We start from the raw sequence: 20,203 nt of genomic DNA on the forward strand, positions 1-20,203 counted from the left end.
TGAGATGTTTCATTGATGTACAAGGACTGAAGCTTCTAATCATACTTCTTAAAATATAACAGTGTAATAATAGTAACAATGTCATAATATAATGACTAAAATATAATAGTACTGTATAGTAATATAGTTTTGAAAATATATAACATATTAATAGTAAGACCATATGTGTATAAAGATAAGAATACAAGAAACTTGCTCTTAGGAAATCTGTAATTACAAGATACTTCAAATTCTTACTGAAACATTTGGTAAGAATACTATAACTCATTTGGGGAAAAGCATGAAAATAAAAGCCAGGATGTAAAGTTGAAATTAAATCTGAAATACAGATATCTATGAAAGGATAATTCATCCTGAGAAGATTATTGACAAATTAGGGCAATGAGAGTATTAAGGGTCCACCCCTTATTGGGCCTTAGTGCTTGCAAAGCATTGGACTACCCAAGATGATAAACAAAAGCAGATCTGTAGCTGTTTGCTGAAAGGATATCTACGGTTTTCTTAGACATCACTAATCAATACATTACAGCTCCTACATAACCTATTTAGAGATGCCTGAATCATAAAATCATAGAATTATTTAGGTTGGAAAAGACCTTCAACATCACTGAGTCCAACCATCAAGCTGACTTACTGAGTACCATCACTAAACCATGTCTCAGTACCACATCCACGTTCTTAAATAGAATCATTGAATCACTAAAGTTGGAAAAGACCTCCAAGATCATCTGGTCCAACCATCGCCCTACTACCAATGTCACCCACTAAACCATGTCCCTAAGCACCAGGGGACGGGGACTCCACCACTTCCCTGCGCAGCCTGTTCCAGTGCTTGACCACCCTCTCCTTTTCTGCTGGGCAGTTTTACAGTCATTCTTCCCCAAGCCCATACTGCTATATCAGGTTGTTGTGAACCAAGTGCAGCACCCAGCATTTAGCCTTGCTGAGTGACTTTCGATTGGACTCAGCCCGTTGACACAGCCTATCCAGATCCCTCTGCAGAGCTTTCATACCTTCAGTGGTCCTGCCTAACTCAGTATTGTCTGCAAACTTACTGAAGGTACATTTGATTCCCTCATCCAGATCACTGATAAAAATGTTAAGCAAAACTGGACCCAGTGCTGAGCCTTGGTGACTGGCTGCCAAGAGGATTGGACTCCGCTATGACTCCCAGCCATCCAGCCAGTTCTTCACCCAACAAACTGTACACCTGTCCATGCCAGGCGCAGCCAGTTTCTCCAAGAGAATATTGTGGCAACCAGTGTCCAACACTTTACTAAAATCCAGGTAGACAACATCAACAGCCTCATCTACTAAGCCTATAATCTTCTTCTCATATAAGGAGATAAGGTTAGGCAGGCAGGACCTGCTTTTCATAAACCCATGCTGAAGATGCAGACTGTCACTGCCTGATCTGATTAGTACCAGCTATCTCCCATTTTACTAACACACCTTTACAGCCTTTACCCACCTTCTTTGATACTACCTTATCTTGGTAATAAGAGCATGATCTTTACAAAACATAATTGCAATGAACCACTTAATATTTTCATGTCACCACACAAAGTTCAGAGTAATGCTTGTTTTCTTGATGAGAGCAATAAAGCAAAAACACAGATATCATTTCTCTGAAAATCCATCTGACATTCACAAATGACAGTATCTTGTAAGTTGTGAAACATATCGATTCCAGAGATATGCATCCAGGAGCCTAGCAGTTTATTTTTATCTTTTCTTTGCCATTGCTACTGAGTGATGTCTCCCAAGCTAGTGCATACATAAAACAATACATGTGTTTCACCTTTAAAACATTTTATCTCGGTGTCTTAACTTATAGTGCTCTCCTGAGACACCACATATATTAAGAGATTAGTTCATTCTTCAGAGCCAGAGAAAGTTTTAAGCAAACAGCTTATCTGATATCACAAACTCTGTATTAGAAGGAGCACTTTATAAAAATCATCCTTTAAAAGAAAAATCCATATTCATTTTTTCCAACTATATTTTGTAATTGCCAGTCCATCTTTTCCTAACCAGTGTAAAGTTAAGCTCCATAATTTTGAAGCAGAAATGTCTGAGGACCAGTAAGATTCTTTTTTCTTTAACACATAAATACAGGGAGATTTTTTTTTATTCTGTTTATAGATGAGGCCTGAGAGAAGGGTACCCATGCTGACTTGTTTTTCAAATGGGCTTTGACATATATCCAGAGAAACAATGCACTTGACTCCACTTGGCTAATTTAGAGCAATGAAAAATACAGAAGAAAAGACAAAAGTGAGTGAAAAAGGTACCTTCTTACAATATCTTCTCCATTCCAACACGGGAGTCCATCAGCAGCTGCCAACTCATTACCGCACAGCTGATCAGCCAGCCCGCCATAAAAGGCTCTGTAGAGCCGGAGGTGGCTGATAAATTCTCTGCACAGAGGAACACAGGAAACAATAGACAGTGTCAATCAATAACATTAAGCAGTTATGCTGTTGTGCATGTCTACAAGAAGATACAGAATATGCTTTTTCTAATGTCTCTCTTGGTTCCAATGATGTTTTAAATCAATTTGTCAATTGCTTATTATCAAAGTTAGATTCTCTCTGACACATTTCAGTAGTTTACAGAGTTGATATTCTTATTGTCAAAATTAAACAATTTATTCATGCTCTGGAACAGGGGTTATTTTCCTCCGTCCTGAAATTTTCTTGCATAATTTTGATACAGCTTGCAATGCTACACTTGCACAAATGTAATAAAAAATGAGCCAAAGGAAAGCATAGCAAATAAAAAAGCAGGTGTATATTAATGTCATCCATTTTTCAGCGCTACCAACTGGTCCCCTACACAGTCTTACAAATACTAGAAAGAGTATTGGTGAGAGTTATGGAGTAATTCAAGATTTAGGTAGGATGGGTTTAAGATGTAGATGTTAAATATTTAGTGGATATTTAAATTACTGTCTGCCAAAAGACATCAATTTTACCATGTTATGCTGCTAAGTTATAAATTATGTATTGCTATTTTAAAGAATTGCCAAGTTGCCCAGAGCTAATGATAAGGTTTTGCACTTAAAACAAATGAATGACTTTTTAGTTAGTATGTTTGTAACTGGATTGAGATATTTCTGTTTATAAATTGTTTGCTTATGTATTGAAAAATCTCTTCCTGGGAGACCCATTCCTGCTGTGAAAAATTAAAATACTTATTTATTCTGGTTTAGAATATCACAGTATACTGAGTTATCTATGACCCGCAGGCATGAAGAAGAAAGGGACCAACAAATGCTGTACTCATTGCTCTGTAAGCCAGCAAGCTTGTCTTTATGTTAACTTCTTGAATGCTGTCTGGAGCTGTAAAAAAAAAAAAAAAGCTCCAGAAGTTCTAGACATTTCATTACATTTAATTAACATAGATCTAAAATGGAATTAAATTTTTAATTTTTGCTTACTCAAAATTAGCACAGATAAAACATGAGTAATTACACATAGTCTATCATTTAAAAAGCCACTTTTTAATTGTAAGTGTAGGGCAAATATTCTACACAAAGCACCGTGATTCAGATTTATGGTGATTATTTAAAGTGAACTAAGTGCATCACTGTCTAAAACTGCTGCTCTGAAAATCTCAGGTAGGGTCATTTTTGACTATTCATCCTGTAATTGTATATGCACAGTTTATTTTAAGTATATAAATATGATTCACCTGCACTTTCCCAACCATGGATAGTTGTATCCTGTATTGTTCCAACCCCCAAACTGCATACAGTATGCATAATATGTTTGCAAATTTCTTCCATTTCCCATGGAGGGGGACTGATTTTGATTTTGACTATGCATTGTGTTTATGTTCTGGATGAAGACTACTGATTAAAGTCTTCTGATAATAAATAGTTGAAATTTCTTCTTCTGTACAATCAATCCGTGTATAATACAGAAATGGAAATAAATACAGCTGCTACGATATATTATCCCATATTGCGTTGTAACAGAAAGGTCAGTTATTTAGTTTATTAGCAGATACATCCTGAGGCAAAGCTGAAGTTAATACAGAAGTAATAACTGATTTCAGCCCCTGTAGATGTCTGACCAAAGTAGTTAGAAGGGCAGATGGTTTGAATGTCAATTTTCATATCAACATCTTTTAGACCAGATAGCATGTAATTATAGGCAGCTGAGCACAAATGTGCAATTCCAGACAGTGCAAGCTACAAATATTTCTTATCTGTTTATTTGGCAATGTTTTTGTTTGTTTTTGTTCTTACAATTTTATTCTCCTTGTTATAACCTATCTGCAAAGCTAAATTTTAGAGCAAAAAGCATTTTATATGTTTTAAGATTGTATGCTATTATGTAATATTCTGCTTAGCAATTTTTAAAATTCATCTGACATTTTTAAGTGTCAAAAGCAAAGTGGAATTTCCTTTTCTTCTTATCTCACATACTGCTAGAAAATACCTGCCTAAGATGGTGATGTTTAAACTGATGGTGTTTCTGATGGTGAAAACAATTTAGGAAAAGTTCAGGCAGAGGTAGTCCAACATGTGCATTGTTCTTTAATGTACATGTACATGTAAACTTTCATCTGCAGGTGGATTTGAGAAAAATTAGGAAACGGGATCTCTCGGGAGTCACACATTTAATGGAGTCCTTTTGTTCTCTTGTTTTTTTCTAAGATAATTGTCATTGATCAAGCCTCCACCATTTAGGAGAAGCCTATTCTCTTCTGCTAAAGCTTGTGAAAGTTGCAGAGAGCAACCCTGCTGCCAGAGGTAAGCAGGTCGGAAGGTAAAAAAAAAGTAGAGTTTGACTGGGAGAATCGTGCTTCCTTAAAAGCAGGCTGTAAGGTTTGCTGAAGTTGCTCTTCTGTATGAGGAATTGTTACAGTTCCCATGAGAATATAAAGACAAATATAAAGTGATTGTGACTAATAAGGAAGAAGGTGATCCAGGAGGTAGCAAGGGAAGATGATATGAACTATGAAGTTGATAAACTGAAATCTCTGCTGGTGGATCTCAAAAACTTTTTTTCCCCTCATTCTACATCTCCCATCTTTTTGGTGTAGTTCCTGTTGCAAGCCATAAAGTGGTTCCAGCTCCTCAGACAGGGGTAAACCATTGGAAAACAACATTGTTTTGTGCTGCCCACTGCCTCTGGTATCCCATAAGATCTCACTGAGGTCAGCCTAGACACTATTTTTTTGAATCATGGATCAGTCCTTGATGAATAGAGATACTAGAATACAATTTTATGTTTGCAGAGTGCTAGCAATGAGTAAACATCAGGAACTTGCTTAGGAACATGAAGAACATTGCACTAGCTAGAATGGTCTGCCTTTGAAGCTCAGGGGCACATTTGCTTCTCCAGACATCAGAAATTAGTAATTATTCCTTGGAATTCTCTCATTTCAGTCTCCTTTTGCACTGCAAACTGAAATGAAAAAAAAAAAAGAGGCCAAAGAAACCATCTCTGTATTTTAGTGGACGCTGTGATGGGAATGAAATTTCTGATTTTTCCTTTGCATATGATTTGCATTAATAGAGCCTTTAATCTCACCAGTAATACTATCCTTACTCCTTACAGTGCAATTACTCCTTACAGGCATTAAAGACTTGATTCATTTGTCTAAAGATAGAATATCTGGTGGCCTTTAAGGTGCCCTCAGCTATCCAGGATCCCTGCACAAGGCTGCAACATATGGCAAAACTTACAGGACATCTATATCCTTCTGGGCAGCAGAAGATCAGTTGGGATACCTTAGGGCATCCTCAAATGGCACTGAACTCATGCTGTTGTGTGGGCAGCTGAACTGAGTCCTCCTCCCCACTGAATATAATGGCAGCTTAAACACTTAGGTATTTGATTTTTATCTGGTTCAGCATTACAGCGTAAACTTTCCCTAACTGTGTAGGAGCTGTCTTTGCAGTCACCTGAATTCACTGTGTACTGGCTAAAGAACCAAAGAAAAAAATCCACAGGATTTGCTTCAACAAGAACGCCAGGACTTAACCCTAAATACTTATTTATCTCATTTTTCACAATAGGAAGGTATGTAAGAATGAAGTCATTATAATTTTTGTCTGATCAATTTGTACAGTCTTTTGGTAAAAGGGACAATCAGGTCTTGACAGATGCAGTAATACCCAATGATGTGCCATTTAAATGTAATTTGAAAATTTACACATAGAGCTGATATTCTTATTCATATTCATATTTTAGTTATCCACTCTTTTAAATATTTCAAAACACACCAAATGACCCCACTCATACATCCATTATACTGGAAAACATAAAGTCATAAAGTCATAAAATGACTCTTTCCAAAATGTAACCGAGCAGACTGTGTTGCTGAAATGCTTCATTCTTTGCAGTTGTTATTGCATGCCACTGCACTGAATATAAGCTATTCTGTTGTAAAATTAATGGCTTACTTTATTCTTTCTTTCTGGCTGTAAAACTAATGTCTTACTTTCTTCTGTTGGCAAGGGTTTCTTCACCGTCTCTTGAGAACATCTTCAGCCCTTCATTATCTTTGTTCTGATCAAAAGAGCAACTTGGAGACTGTGCAGGCTTCCTTACAGGAGGGCCACATACCTTGTTCACCTAAAGGAAAAATAGTCATAAGAAGGAAAGAACATATGTAAGCAAAAAATATTACATATCCCTCAATTCAGTTTAAGTCCATTTTAATAAGAAAGAAAGTCTGTGGACATATGCTAAAGATTAGCTACAAAAAATATCATTAGTTATCGTACTTGTCAACAGTATGTCTATTATGAATGCAGTAAACACAATTCTATTTCATTTTATAAAAGAAAAGAACAAACAAAATCACTCCTTTTGAAGGAATATAAGGGGTATAAGCAAGTCACCACGTGTATTTTATTGAATGTGGCTTTTTTGCTTTTTATCAAGAAACTGTATTTTTATGCAGACAGTGACAGTAACTTCAGAGATCACAATGTGCTGTGAACAGCAGCATATTTCCATTTTTCTGTATTACACCCCAATCACATTTTTTAATATGTATTGAACTCTGTGATTTCTTTCAGGGTTGATGAATTATTATGGCACGTTCAGCACAGTTACTCAGAGCATATAGTGAACACTTAGCATGGTGGAAACCTGCATTACAACTTTGCAAGATGTAAATTTAATGATCCAAGATGCATGTTTAATGATTCAGACCACAGATGTTGAAAATACCAAGGGATTTTATATGCCTGGTTTTCTGATCCAGATGTCAATAGATACAAATTCACATGAATTCCCATTTTCTTCTTTGTAAAATGTGATAGTGAGCATTTTGTGCTATAGACGATACCAGTTCATGTTCATAGCTCATTATTCTTCCTAGTCACTGAAGAAAAATAATTAGTGCCATACATATTTATTAAGTAAGAGATTCTTCATGGTGAGGATCACATCAGACAGTATGTTAAACAGACTGAAGAGCACATCTTCTTTAACCTAACATGTATGCAGTACTGAAAAACTAATCCTGCATGTGATTTATTAAAACTCGGTTTTGATAAGGAGTCAACCTTCTTAAAAGGGACAGAGGAGATCACTTTGGGCTCTACAATAGGTATCCAGTTTTTGAAAGACAAACACAGGCAAACTGCTTTCACAAGAAAGAGGAAAGTGTATATATATTATAAAACAGGGATTATCGTTCCCTGCTGCATTTTTTATCTCCAAATACAAGAACAGAGAAGGAAAATTAATCTTATGTTTCAAGTTACAATTACACATGTTAATGACTATCACACAATTTTATTCCTAAAAACTGATATGGTGTTGGTTAAGATACATCTTTGAAATTTAAAATTAAGTGAACATATCCAGTTTTGGTGTTTTTCTTTGCTGTTATGCATGGTGGTGTAACTGGTGTAAAAATGGAAGACTTGTTGAATGTTACTAGCTTAGAAAAAATTCTGAAGGAATCAGAATTACTACTACATATCAATAAGCCTTATGAATAGAAAGTGAGAGTAAAGTTGAAGGTGAAAAGTCCTTTCTGGCTGTGAATCATGTGTCTTAATTTAGGTGGTCAATATGTAGCTTTAATTCCCTTCAAATGAGGTGCATGAATTTACAGTTGCCTCTCGACATATGGTTAACAGGATACACCTTACACATCATGTTAAATATTCACCTCACCATTTCCTATCAGAATCAGTGTCTTGCTGGAGAGCATCTTGCATTTGTGCCTGCCCTCAAATTCAGTTTCAGATCTCCCTCACACTTCTTCTACAGCTTCCCCTGTTAGTTCTTCTTCAGAGCAGATTACCCTACGCTCTTCCTGATTTTTAATGGGCTCCCATTCCCTCCTTCCCCCTGCATGCTCTTTCTAGGCTTCACCTATTCTTGTGCAAGCTTGCCCCGTAAGTGCAACATTTTTCCAGCCGCTGCAGCAGTCTATCCCCTCAGCCACTCTGCAGCAATCTAAAAACACACTTTTGTCATTTTACTTGACTCACTTTGCTCATACTGTCTACTGAAGTGACACTGGCGTGGGAGTGTTATAGGCATGATCAGTTTTTATGACAAAGCAACTGATGTTTTGGGTCGCCTCCGTCCTAGCTTGCCATACGCTCTTTAACAAGTTTTGCCTCATCAAGACTAAAAATAAGGGTTTAACAAATAGTGAGCGTCAGATCCAGATGTTTGGGAAGGAGCATCTGTCTCATGACGGGCACAGGTTAGGTGTGTACATTGTGCCAACTTTGGCCCTTGGATGTCTGAAAGAGATTCCACAGCTGTCCTGGCACTCTCAGAGACTGCAGGGTGTGAGCCTGTGAGGGACAGAGGAACATGGTGTCAGCGATTTACCAGCTAATACAGGCTCTGAGGAGGTGAGTGATGGCCCTTTGGGAAAGAGGAAAAGGAAAAGGGGAAAAGGGGAAGGGATATTTAGCTCCAGCTACAATAAACTGAAAAAACATATGTATTTGTTGCTCCATATGTATTCCTATTGCTCTTCTAGGAAGGCAGGAGAATCCACAGATATCTATATTCCTTGAAATTAAAATAAAATGTCTTTATGTTTTACTCCAACTAAAATGAACAAATAAAGAAAATGAGTAGTTTTTACAGTCATAGTGGCTTGCAGTACGGACAATGTTCATTTTATACATTATATGGCTGCTTCAAAATACTATCTCATGACCTTTCTCTCTGTTTACTCACTTTGAGTGAATGTCTCAAGAAATGCATAGCATGATTTGGGGAATTTTGCATTCACTGATACATTTACAAATAAACCTTTGTTTCAAATATAAAATCTTTTTTAAAAAATAGTCTTATATAAACTTTGCATACATATCTATGGAATATTCTGAAAATGCCATTAGTTAAATTGTAAAAAGTGCCTGTGCAGCACTACACACACCTTTGCCGTTCCCACAAAGAAGTACACGCCAGTAGTCATACTGCTGAGAGCTGTTATATTAATGATAGCAACATCTCTTGCAGCTGAAAGTTACCTCACTAACTTTTAGCACAGTCACTTCCTTCTTCAGACAGAGTTTCTGCAGAGTGAGCTACTTCAGCATGTACAAGCAGGTACTCTGATAATGTCTTTGTCTGTTACCTTTCTCTTTTTTTTTATTTTTATTTAAAACCCTGGGAACACTGTCTGCCTGGCTAGCTTTGTGTGGTGTTGGTTTCTTCATTTTATTTGACACGCTACACTTGCATCACTCACCCACCTGAACCTGATCTGTTGCTTTTTTGTTTGTTTGTTTTGTTTTTGTGGTTTTTTTTCAGCTGTTCACTGGTGGCTGTCATCTTTATGTCATATTCAAACCATTAACTGTACATGGATGCCAGATATACCTTTGCCTCCCTCACTGGCCCAGTCTTCACTGTCACACAGTTTCTTCAGTAAGCTGTTGTGCACATTAAAAGGTCCTGTAGTACTATCTTGCCTTCAGATGCCTGTTATGTCTGTGAGACAAATACTTTAAAACTAAAATGTCAGAATTTCATTTTCCACTGTAGAGCTGATGATACATTTAAAAAAAAAAAAAAAAAAAAGCAAGCACACTTTTCCATAATAATGTCTACTGGTTTTTGTATGTATTCTTTAAGTATCTGGAAAGTGTACATGGTACAAGTGTAATGCCAGTTAGTTGTATTTCCACCATTTCCAGAAGGATTTTAACAGCCTTTAGCCACATTGTCTCAGTATTCTTAGCCTTTGGGCTGTAAAAAAATCATCCAGTGCTATTACTGTCAGTCCTTGGAGGCAAAGACTTGAATCTTCACTTTGGGAGAAGGGGGTTGCTCTCACTACACTAATGAGCTAACAAATGATCATTTTGCAGCAATATCTGATCAGAATGTATTCTTATCATCCTGCCCTCCAGTTGCGCTGAAAGGGTATTCACACTGAACACTCCCACAAACATCTGAGCATTTTTCTTGGCCACAAACACAAGATCCTTGAAAAGTATATAAAATGATTCTCAGATAGGACTGAAAATGCCCTGAGGAAAATGACACTGAAACAATCACCAAAAATATTATTCTAAAGAGAATTACAAATCTCACCAAATTTCAGAAAGAATTAAAGACCACTGTAAAATTTTAAAACAGACAAGCCTAAGCAACTTCCTAGGATTTTTTCTTTTCTCCCCATCTCCCCACTTTGGTCCAATTTTCTTAAACAGATACTGCACAATATTTAATGGCATAAAAGGAAACCTCAGAAAATTATAAAACTCCTGATTTTCACAGTTCAGACAAACCTATTGTCATTATACTCAGCATGCTGTTATTATGCACAATTTGTATGCCACAGAATGATGACTGGGTTAATTAAAAGCTCTTGTAATAACCATGCAGTTAAATTGCAATTAGTGCCACACACGAACTTTATGACAGTTTGATTTTGCTTGGTGCAATTTAGTTGAACATCTCTGGTTACACACAGTTTGGAAAACTTGAGTGTCATAAACCTTTACATTTAAAGAGAGCTGGACAACGATGTGAGCATTATGTTGGTAACAGCAGGACACTGCCATATCAGTTCACAGGTTCAATAGGGCCAATTGGTCACATCCTTCGGGACCTTTTTGCACTGCAAAAATGGTTCTTCCTGACCTCAGCATTTCTACTGAAATTATTTCGCTTTTTTTTTTTTTTAATTCTGAAATGCAATGATCATTCCTACGTTTAATTTAAAGACTGAAAATAAAAGTGTCACTCCCATTCACTAGACTAGGACACAGCCTGCTTGGTGTGCTTTCAGTAACTGATTGACAGCTTTCGGTCTAGCTATCAGATCACAAATTTGCCATCACCCCTTACAGTTAAATCCCCTCAAACACTTGTGTGTGGGGGGAGGGGAAGCAGAACAATTTGTTGAAACTATATTACCAACAACAATAAAAATTGGGCTTAAGTGAATGTTTTTAGGTTTTCTAGGAATGCACAAGTTGAACACTTTCTTCAAGAAAGAGATTCTTGATGTCACAAGGGTTTCCAGCAACTGATTACTAACCAAACTGCCCAAAATGTTTATCCAGAAACACAAGGCAGTTCAAGTTCACATTTCCTGATTCAGATTCAAACCCTGCAAGTGGATGTGCAATCCTTGCAGGTAGATGGCTGTGCACCATACGGAGGAGTAAAAGAAGCGCAATACAGCAGCGCGCTCTGTCCTGCACCTCCTTCTGCTAGGCGGCCATTGCCAGCAGCAGAGGAAAGGACGGCTTCTTGGCGTTTGGCACTTTTTGATCATGTAAGCAGGTGACAATGACGATTTCTCAAAGCAAGATTAGCTTCTCCTCTTAACTTGTAATAATCCCCAGCCGAGCTCCTGCAGCAGGAGCCGGTATAACAACGCACTTGGCGCTCGTTTAACTTGCTTTTTCTTCTTTCAGTTAAACCACAAGAGGGAGCACCAACATTTCAGTATTTCCAAGGACTTGAGCAGGCTTTTATCGTTTATTGTTTGTAACAGTTGCTTATTTAATGTTAAACTTCTTTTGCAACGAAAAATGTATTTTGAGATGTCAGAGCGTGCAGAGGTGCTTGAAAGAGTAAAGGACTCTCTAATGAGATAAAGTTCAAGTTCTTAGATACCGTGAGAACAAGCATTTGTTAAAACAGTATGTTTTTTCTTCAGAATGGGAAAAAGATGTTAATGAGATTGTCTGAGGAAAGAGCAGTGGGGTGTCACCAGTGTTAGCAACATAGGAAGAACATGGGGAAATACTGTATTGTTTTCTTTGTTAATTCTTTTTCTGCAACTAGTCTCTTTCTCTACTGTAGTCCCAGGATTCTTGGTAATACATCCTCATCATCCAAAGCTTTAAACTCCAGAGTTACTGCGGCAACCTAAAGTTTTATAACTTTCACTAACAGGTTTCATCATTTCACAGAATTTATGAGAGAAGTCCAAAATAACCTAGAAGTGGAAAACGTGAACAACAGCCTAGAGCATTACAGACTAAAGCTGATAATTGAATGATGCTTGCACAAATTATTAAACGTTCAATTTATAATCACCTGCAAGACTTAAATGGACTTGTTAAATAATTCCGAATTAATGTTATTCAAAACTATAATTAAAAACTCAGCCGATACATGAGAAAGCGTATTTACAAATTTTTCAAGTAAGATGGAGTTGTGGTGGTTTTACCCAGCTGGGCAGCTGAACTCCACCACAACCACTGTCTCACTCTCCCTCCTCAAAGGAAAAGGGGGAGAAAATACAATGGAAAGAGCTCAAGGGTTGAGATAAGGACAGCGAGGTCACTCACCAATTATTGTCACAGTAAAACAGAGAGCATAGAGAGATTAATATAATAAATTGCCTGTCACTAGCAGACTAGAGCAGTGAGAAACTAAAAGCAAACTACTAACACCTTCCCCCATCCTCCCTCTTCTACCTCCTCCCCCCAAGCAGCACAGGGGAACAGGGAATGGGAGATGTGGTCAGCCTCAAAATGGGGGTTGTGTCCAGTGCAAAGCAGTAGTAGCCTCATCAGGAAAAAAAAAAAAATTAAAAAGAAAAAAGAAAAGAGGATTATATGTTGGAAACAACAAAAAAAAAAATCTTTTCTGAGATATATAAATAAATGTACCACTGGAGAACTAATTATTCCACTATGTTTGGTAGTAGTGGGGCATCAGTGTCATTGCCATGCACCTTTCTGGGAAATGAAATCTATACTCAAGATGGAGGACCAAAGAAGAGACAATAATACTAGGTGTATACACAATATATATGTATTTTTTTAATCTTTTTTTTTTTTTTTTTTTTAATAGAGGTTTGCAAAAGACTGCTGTCCAGGCTGTTGGATTGGGACCCACAGTTCATGGCTTGCATGTGACTGAGACCTGTATCCTCCTCCTCTACCAAAACCAGTGCTTCAGCCTGGGTTCTTCAGGCTGGTCTCATGTCTTATCAGTCTTTAATTATCTCTGATTTCCTTCCTCATTCTGTACATTGTGATTATAAAATAAAATCTGCTAGTTCATTAAGTATGAATTACTTAATATAATTTTAATTTATATCTTCCACTTTTTAATTATCAAATCTTAAATTGTTTCAATTCTGCTGCTCCTTTCATGAGGGACTAACAGTAAGTCTGGCAGTAAAAAAGAGTTTCCTCTTCTGAATGAGGGTGAGAGGGAAGGAAGTGATTTTTTTTTTAATGGCTTAATGTTAGGGGAAATCCTAATGTTCTTGGCCAAGTTATCCTACAGCCAGAATACAGCACTGCCAGTTCAAACTCCTCAAAGGCAGTTCAACAAAACTGCTTCTTGTGAGAGGCTGCCAGCTCTCCCAATCCAAGTCTGCTTCAGTGGATGCCAAGGTGTTTCATTTATGTTCAGTGAAAACACTCTGTGGTTCTCCTCTGAAAAGCAATTATATAAAACCGGCAGTAGTCCTTTCCAAAGATCAGCTCCCTGTGTGTACTGAGACTGACATATCTGTGCTCTCTAGTGGTTAAAATATACTTTATTGCTCCTTACTTCTGTGTCCCCTGCAAGTATAGCTCTGACGTAGAGGGCTGACGTTATTCTGCCTTCTCGTCTGATACCCACAGAATTGTTCATTAAATCTAAATATAAGTCTATCCAGAGTCACCAACAGAAACTCAGTAGGAATGCAACTGTCAATGAAAAGCAGGAATGGGGCTCTATAGCCTTTATCAGACATGCTGCTCACTTAAAAGAAGAAACACATTATAATTTACAACACATAAAAGAGTTTGTGGAAGCAAAACAAGTTCACCGTGTTTGCATATTTGCTCTTTGTGCTTACACTTTGTGGCAGGCTCCAATTTAAGTTTCAAAATTGTGAAGGCAACAGTAGTTTTGAAAACAAGGTCTGCAACAGAAGTATGTATGTCAATAAAATCATGCACATTTACAGTAACAGTCATAATACATTATTTCATTCAGTGTAAGCCGCTGCCATCCATTCCTTAGATAACTGGGGTCTACCTTTTCATGATAATAAAGAATCAAAAAAACACTGTTAGAAAAAAGTCTCTCTCATTTGAAAAAAAAAAAAAGTCTCTCTCATTTGAACCTCAAAAAACATTTTTCTATGAAGATCTTTATTATGTACAAAGCAGTCACTTATTCATACATGTATATGTCATGTAAGGGACCAAATTAGTCCAAAAAATTAATCTGCTTCACAATCTCTGGATTTGCCATCATACAGTTTTTCTCTTGCAGTACAAAGAGCTGATTTAAGGGCCAGCTGAGAACCAGAAGACTGCTCAGCTGAGTAGCTCACTGTTAATCTGTTTCAGAATGAAAAAGGAAGAGCAAAGAAAAAAAGAAAATACAGACTACAGAAAGGATTCGTGGTTCACTTCTTCCTTTACACTTGTTCAAGCTTCTTATTTGGCTTATGGAAAGGAGTGCAAAGCCTCCTTTCTTCTCTTTCTGCAAATACAAAGAACCACACTGTTGCATTTTCAGCCTCTTGGACCATCTTCCTCACCTTCAGTTAGTTTCCCAGTGAACACATTCAGACAGCTTGCCATGGTGCCAAAGCAGAATTAGACATCCAGTATGCCATCTAAACCCAGAATTTGACGGCAGTCCAGAATGCTTATTCCACACTATTTTTCAGACCTCTGAGTCTGAAAAGGTCAATGGAATGCAGTCAATGGAAAGAGGAGGATCATTTTGGATCTGTGCATTTTGTCTAAATTGTGCATTTTGTCTAAATTTTGCCCAACCTTCTGTTAAATGTGTCGTGTGTTCCCCCCCCCCCCCAAAAGAAGGTATATTAAGGACTCTATTATTTCCTGACAAAGCAGATCTCAATTTTAAAAAGGAAGTGCAGCAAACTTGAAGATATAACAAAAAATGTTTCAAATTGTGATGCACATTTGATTCAAGCACATTAAACAGGAATGCATAAAGCATGCCATGATATGTTTCTACATTATTTGGCAGTCTGTATTGAACTTACCTTACGCAAAACTGCACTGCTTGCTGTTGCTTGCCAAAGCCATGTCTGTGTTGATCGTGGGGGGGTGGAGGACAACCTGCTCCACCAGGGACCTCTCCACAGGCCTCAGGGGAACTTCTGCTCCTTGCCTGGAGCACCTCCTGCCCTCCTGCTGCACTGACCTGGGGGGTCTGCAGGGCTGGTTCTCTCACTTTCTTTCTCGTTGCCCTCTCTCACAACTGCTGTGTAACATTTTTTAACCTTTCTCATATATGTTTTCCCAGAGCTGCCCACCCATGGCTGCTGGACCCAGCTGTGTCCTGTGGTGGGGCTGTTGGAGCCGGCTGGAAGTGGCTGTGTCTGGCAAGGGGCAGCCCCTCAGAGGAGCCCCGCAGCCCCCTGCCAGCACCGTGCCATGGACACCCAATAAAACGAGTATCTCCAGCGAAGCGTTGCAGAAGAGGAACCCAGGCAATTTGGCAAATGGATTGAAAGAAGCACAAGGCTTTTCAGAAAGGCGTGAGACGTGAACTTGACACTGGATTTGAACCTCTTCTCACCAAGGGTGAGAAATATGTTCTCTCGCATTTCCATAAATGAAAGGAAAATTGGCTGAACGAAGGGGAATTGGAAATGATGCATCTTGAAGCAGGTATTGAAAGCTGTGCCACCATATACTCAAATACTGAGAAGAAGAGAAATGAATGTAGCTGTCAACTTTATTTGATAGACATGGTTCCATGGCTTCATGTTCTGCTCTTGTATTTAAGAAGTTCTTGGCAGAAACAAGGACTTGCCACATATCTGTTGGTGTATCATAAACCTTAAAATAAAGACACTAACAGAATATTAACAAGCATATGTCCAACATAACTCATCATCTTTTTCTTCTTTCCAATTTGCATTTGAAAAGTGATGCCCTGCTAAATGAAAGGGATGGATCGTATCCTAACATATATTTTTTCCAAAATGCATGCATATTTATGGATGTATTACTGCTTCTGTTAATATTTATTCTATCCATGGTTGCAAACCTTTTTTTCTACACGTTAAAGGCAAATAAACCAATTGCAGTGGAAAAGGCACAAATTTTGAGCTGAATTCTACAGAACCGAGCATACAACAGGGATTCTGACAAACAAGAGATGCTGAGGGATGTTTGCTACCATTTTTATGTTAAATATGGTAGCACTATAAATGTCCATGCTGTTTTATAGATTTTGTCATTATTTGGAAAACACTGTTTTTAGTTACAAAGTCTATAAAACATTATGGGCATTTATAGTGGTAGAATATAGTGTGTTGTGAAGAGGGCAAGATTACAGAAACAAGGGAGATAAAGCAAGAAAAAATAAATGGGAAAACAGATAAGCAGAGTCTGGAAATGACTTCTTATGTGTAAGATGAAATGATGTAAACATACTCAGTTGTTATCCTTTATACAAACATCTTTCAATTAATGTCTGCCATACCTGACTTTTTGTTGATCATTTCATATGTTTAAAGAATAAATTTAAGCATATATCTTCAAACTGTTTTATATTAGACAACAGAGCATTCTGTCTATTAGAACTTAACTTTGGTTTCCTCTATATTTCACTTTAGAGTTGGAAAAGACTTGCAAATCAAACTGTCTGTCATTTAGGCTATCAACATCACTGAACTTACACAACACCCATGAAAACCTCCATACAGAATTCCAGATTTTAACTTACATTTTTGATGCCCTGCGTAATTTATACACACCTAAAAATACAGTCAATGATGTCTCAGAAAATCAGCTCCTGAAAGTTGTTCTAAAACAGACCATGCTTCAGTATAGTAATCTCTAATGCTGTTTTGTATTTTTACTTTATTTGTGCACAGAAACCAGGACCCTTAGTTGTTTTTGTTTTTTTTTATACAACCATGCAATAAATATGTATACAAAATATATATGTATATTAACATGTAAACTTTCCATAATCCTCAGAGTTTCTGTAAAAATGTTTGTCAAAGACTACCACAGTAAATACTCTCAGGTTGCCTGGCACTAGGGAGACCTGGGTTTCTTTACTTGAAATTTATTTTCATTTTAAACACTGACTTTCTGTAAAACTTGTGTCATATTTTTCCATGTTGTATTTGCATTTATTTTCCTTAATACCTGCAGAAGTGGACTGTGAATTAGTTTGTATGTTGCTTTGTAAGTACTTAGTATGCACAGGTTTCCTGAAAAAGGTCTTTATTTTTCCAGGCAATATTGTGATTGAGCATTGCTCATTTAAAACACCAAACAGCATAAAGTTTCAAGATCAATTATGAGACTATTCATCTTTGGATCAGCAGATGCGTGCTTCTGTGGTCTTATAGGTGATGGTGTTGGTTTTTTTTCATTTACATTTGGAACCCTGAGCGCAAGTTTTATTCTCGTTCCTCAAAACTTTCAGTAGTCTTCAAAATTTACCTTAAAATTCCTGTTATCCGATGCTAGCTGAGAAAAGTTTATATACTTCAGTGTTGCTGTGACTGCAGTGGTGAGAAATAACACTTGTGATCTCTTGGCTGCCCAATGACTTCCCCTCTTCATGTCAAACATGAAACATGGCTTAAACCCTCCCACGCTTCTTACCAACTATTTTGGTAATTTCACTAGTTCCAAGCAAGTGATAAAAACTTGCTTTGTTGATTTTCACTGTTTTCAAAATTTTCTATTCTTTTTTCTTGTGATTGAAGCTCAGTTAAGCCTCTGGAGAAAGCTTCTTGACAGAAGCAAGGAGCTTTTCCACTTTGAAATACTGGGTAAGTGAAATATAACACTAGATGAATCTGAATTAGATGGAGGTCATGACTGCAGTACACTTGCTCCTTGCTACATTCAAAAAATGACTGATGTATAAAAATATTTTATATAAATTATTATATAAGCACACAGTTTTTCACAGCTGCAGTTGGATGCTTATCTGTGGATGGAGGGAAATGGAAGGTGATGGTGTTCAACTGTGTATTAAGTTAGGTATCAAACCTTCTTTTACAACACAATGAGATTAGAATACAGAAGTGTTTAAGATGAGGACTTTAAATTCAATTACTGTTCAGCAGCTTCCACAAATCAGTTTATATTGAACTTCTGAAGTAATTTAAATTTATCAATTTATCAAGTTATTTAAATTCAACAAAGTAAAGATGGCACAAACATAAGCCAAAAGCTTCAGGCAGAACTCCACAATTTTACTGCAAAGTCTGCTTTGCTGAAAATTACAAATTTCAGATTTTCCTTTTTTTCAAGAAGTATATGGCATGTAGCTCACTCTGGTTCTGTCTTTTGTAAATTGTTAATGGGAATACATGCTTGCTTAAAGTTAAAAGCACACAAGGCTGAATACAGTTACACATTTTGATATGATGAAAAATATAATTAATTTTATGATTAAAATTAAAGATATAATACAAATTGTAATTTTAAAATATAACTAGTTTTATAACTAAAGCACCCCCAGATCCCTTTCTGCTGAGCTGCTCTCCAGCCACTCTTCTCCCAGCCTTTACCTGTGTCCAGAATTACTCTGTCCCAGGTGCAGATCCTGGCATTTTCCTTTGTTGAACTTCATGCCGTTGATGACTGTCCAATCCTCCAGTGTATCTAGATCCCTCTGCAAGGGCCTCTTGTCCCTCCAGAAAGTCAACAGCACCTCCTACTTTGGTATCATCAGCAAACCTGCGGAGGATGCATTCTACCCCTGCATCCAGTTCACTGATAAAAATATTGAACAGAACTGGCTCTAGAATTGAGCCCTGGTAACACTGCTAGTGACCAGCTGCCAGCCAGGTGTAGACCCATTTCTTACAACCCTTTGACCTCTACTGTCAAGCCAGTTGTTGGCTCAGCATAGTTTGAACCTGTTCATCTCACAGTTGGATGATATGTTTTATCTATGGAAAGTTGGAAGAGACCTCTGGAAGATCATCTAGTTCAACAGCCCTGTTCAAGCAGGGTCAACCTGAACAAAGCAGCTACAACTTACCGCACCTGCGATGTACACTGTATTCCTGATAAACTACGGGATGTTGCTGGCAGTGGAACCTGGCAATGACCTTGCTCCTCTGCTGCTGCTGTAGTGTAAGCCTGAGAAGAGCAGAATGTTGACAGAGTGTGGGGCACCTGCACATCTTCCCCAGGATCCACTTCCCTCATGCCTACTCATACTCCCTTTCATAGAATCACAGAATCATTAGGGTTGGAAAAGACCTCCAAGAAAATCTGGTCCAACGAACACCTTGCTACCAATGTCACCCACTAAACCATGTCCTTAAGCACCACGTCCAACATTTCCTTGAACACCCCCAGGGACGGTGACTCCAACACTTCCCTGGGCAACCTGTTCCAATGCCTGACTACTCTCTGAAAATAAATGTCTCCTAATTTCCAAACTAAACCTGTCCTTGCACAACTTGAGGCCATTCCCTCTAGTCCTATCACTAGTTATCTGCGCGGAGAGGCCAACCCCCAGCTCCCCACAACTTCCTATCAGGGAGTTGTAGAGAGCAGTAAGGTCTCCCCTGAGACTCCTCTTCTCCAGACTCAACAACCCCAGTGCCCTCAGCTGCTCCTCACAGGACTTGTGTTCCAGGCCCTTCACCAGCTTTGTAGCCCTTCTCTGGACACTCTCCAGGGCCTCGATGACCCTCTTGTAGTGATGGGCCCAAAACTGAACACAGCACTCGAGGTGCAGCCTCACCAGAGCAGAGTAGAGGGGAAGGATCACTTCCCTGATCACTGCCCTGATCCTCCCTAACTCTC

The 20,203-nt window shown here is 37.9% G+C and overlaps 1 protein-coding gene across 6 annotated transcripts in view; it reads right to left on the reverse strand.

Annotated features, from left to right (window-relative positions):
• GPC5 (glypican 5) overlaps positions 1-20,203 on the reverse strand; it is a 770,806-nt gene that overhangs the window by 598,876 nt on the left and 151,727 nt on the right. For all 6 annotated transcript variants that reach the window (XM_048078008.2, XM_048078014.2, XM_066986959.1 and 3 more), the window contains exons 4-5: positions 6,460-6,593; positions 2,295-2,420 (exon numbers count right to left, since the gene is read on the reverse strand). In XM_048078008.2, coding sequence (XP_047933965.2) covers positions 2,295-2,420; positions 6,460-6,593 — 260 coding nt within the window. The remainder of the gene's footprint in view (positions 1-2,294; positions 2,421-6,459; positions 6,594-20,203) is intronic.

Source organism: Anser cygnoides, chromosome 1 (genome assembly GCF_040182565.1).
Source record: "Anser cygnoides isolate HZ-2024a breed goose chromosome 1, Taihu_goose_T2T_genome, whole genome shotgun sequence".
NCBI classification, from domain to species: domain Eukaryota; kingdom Metazoa; phylum Chordata; class Aves; order Anseriformes; family Anatidae; genus Anser; species Anser cygnoides.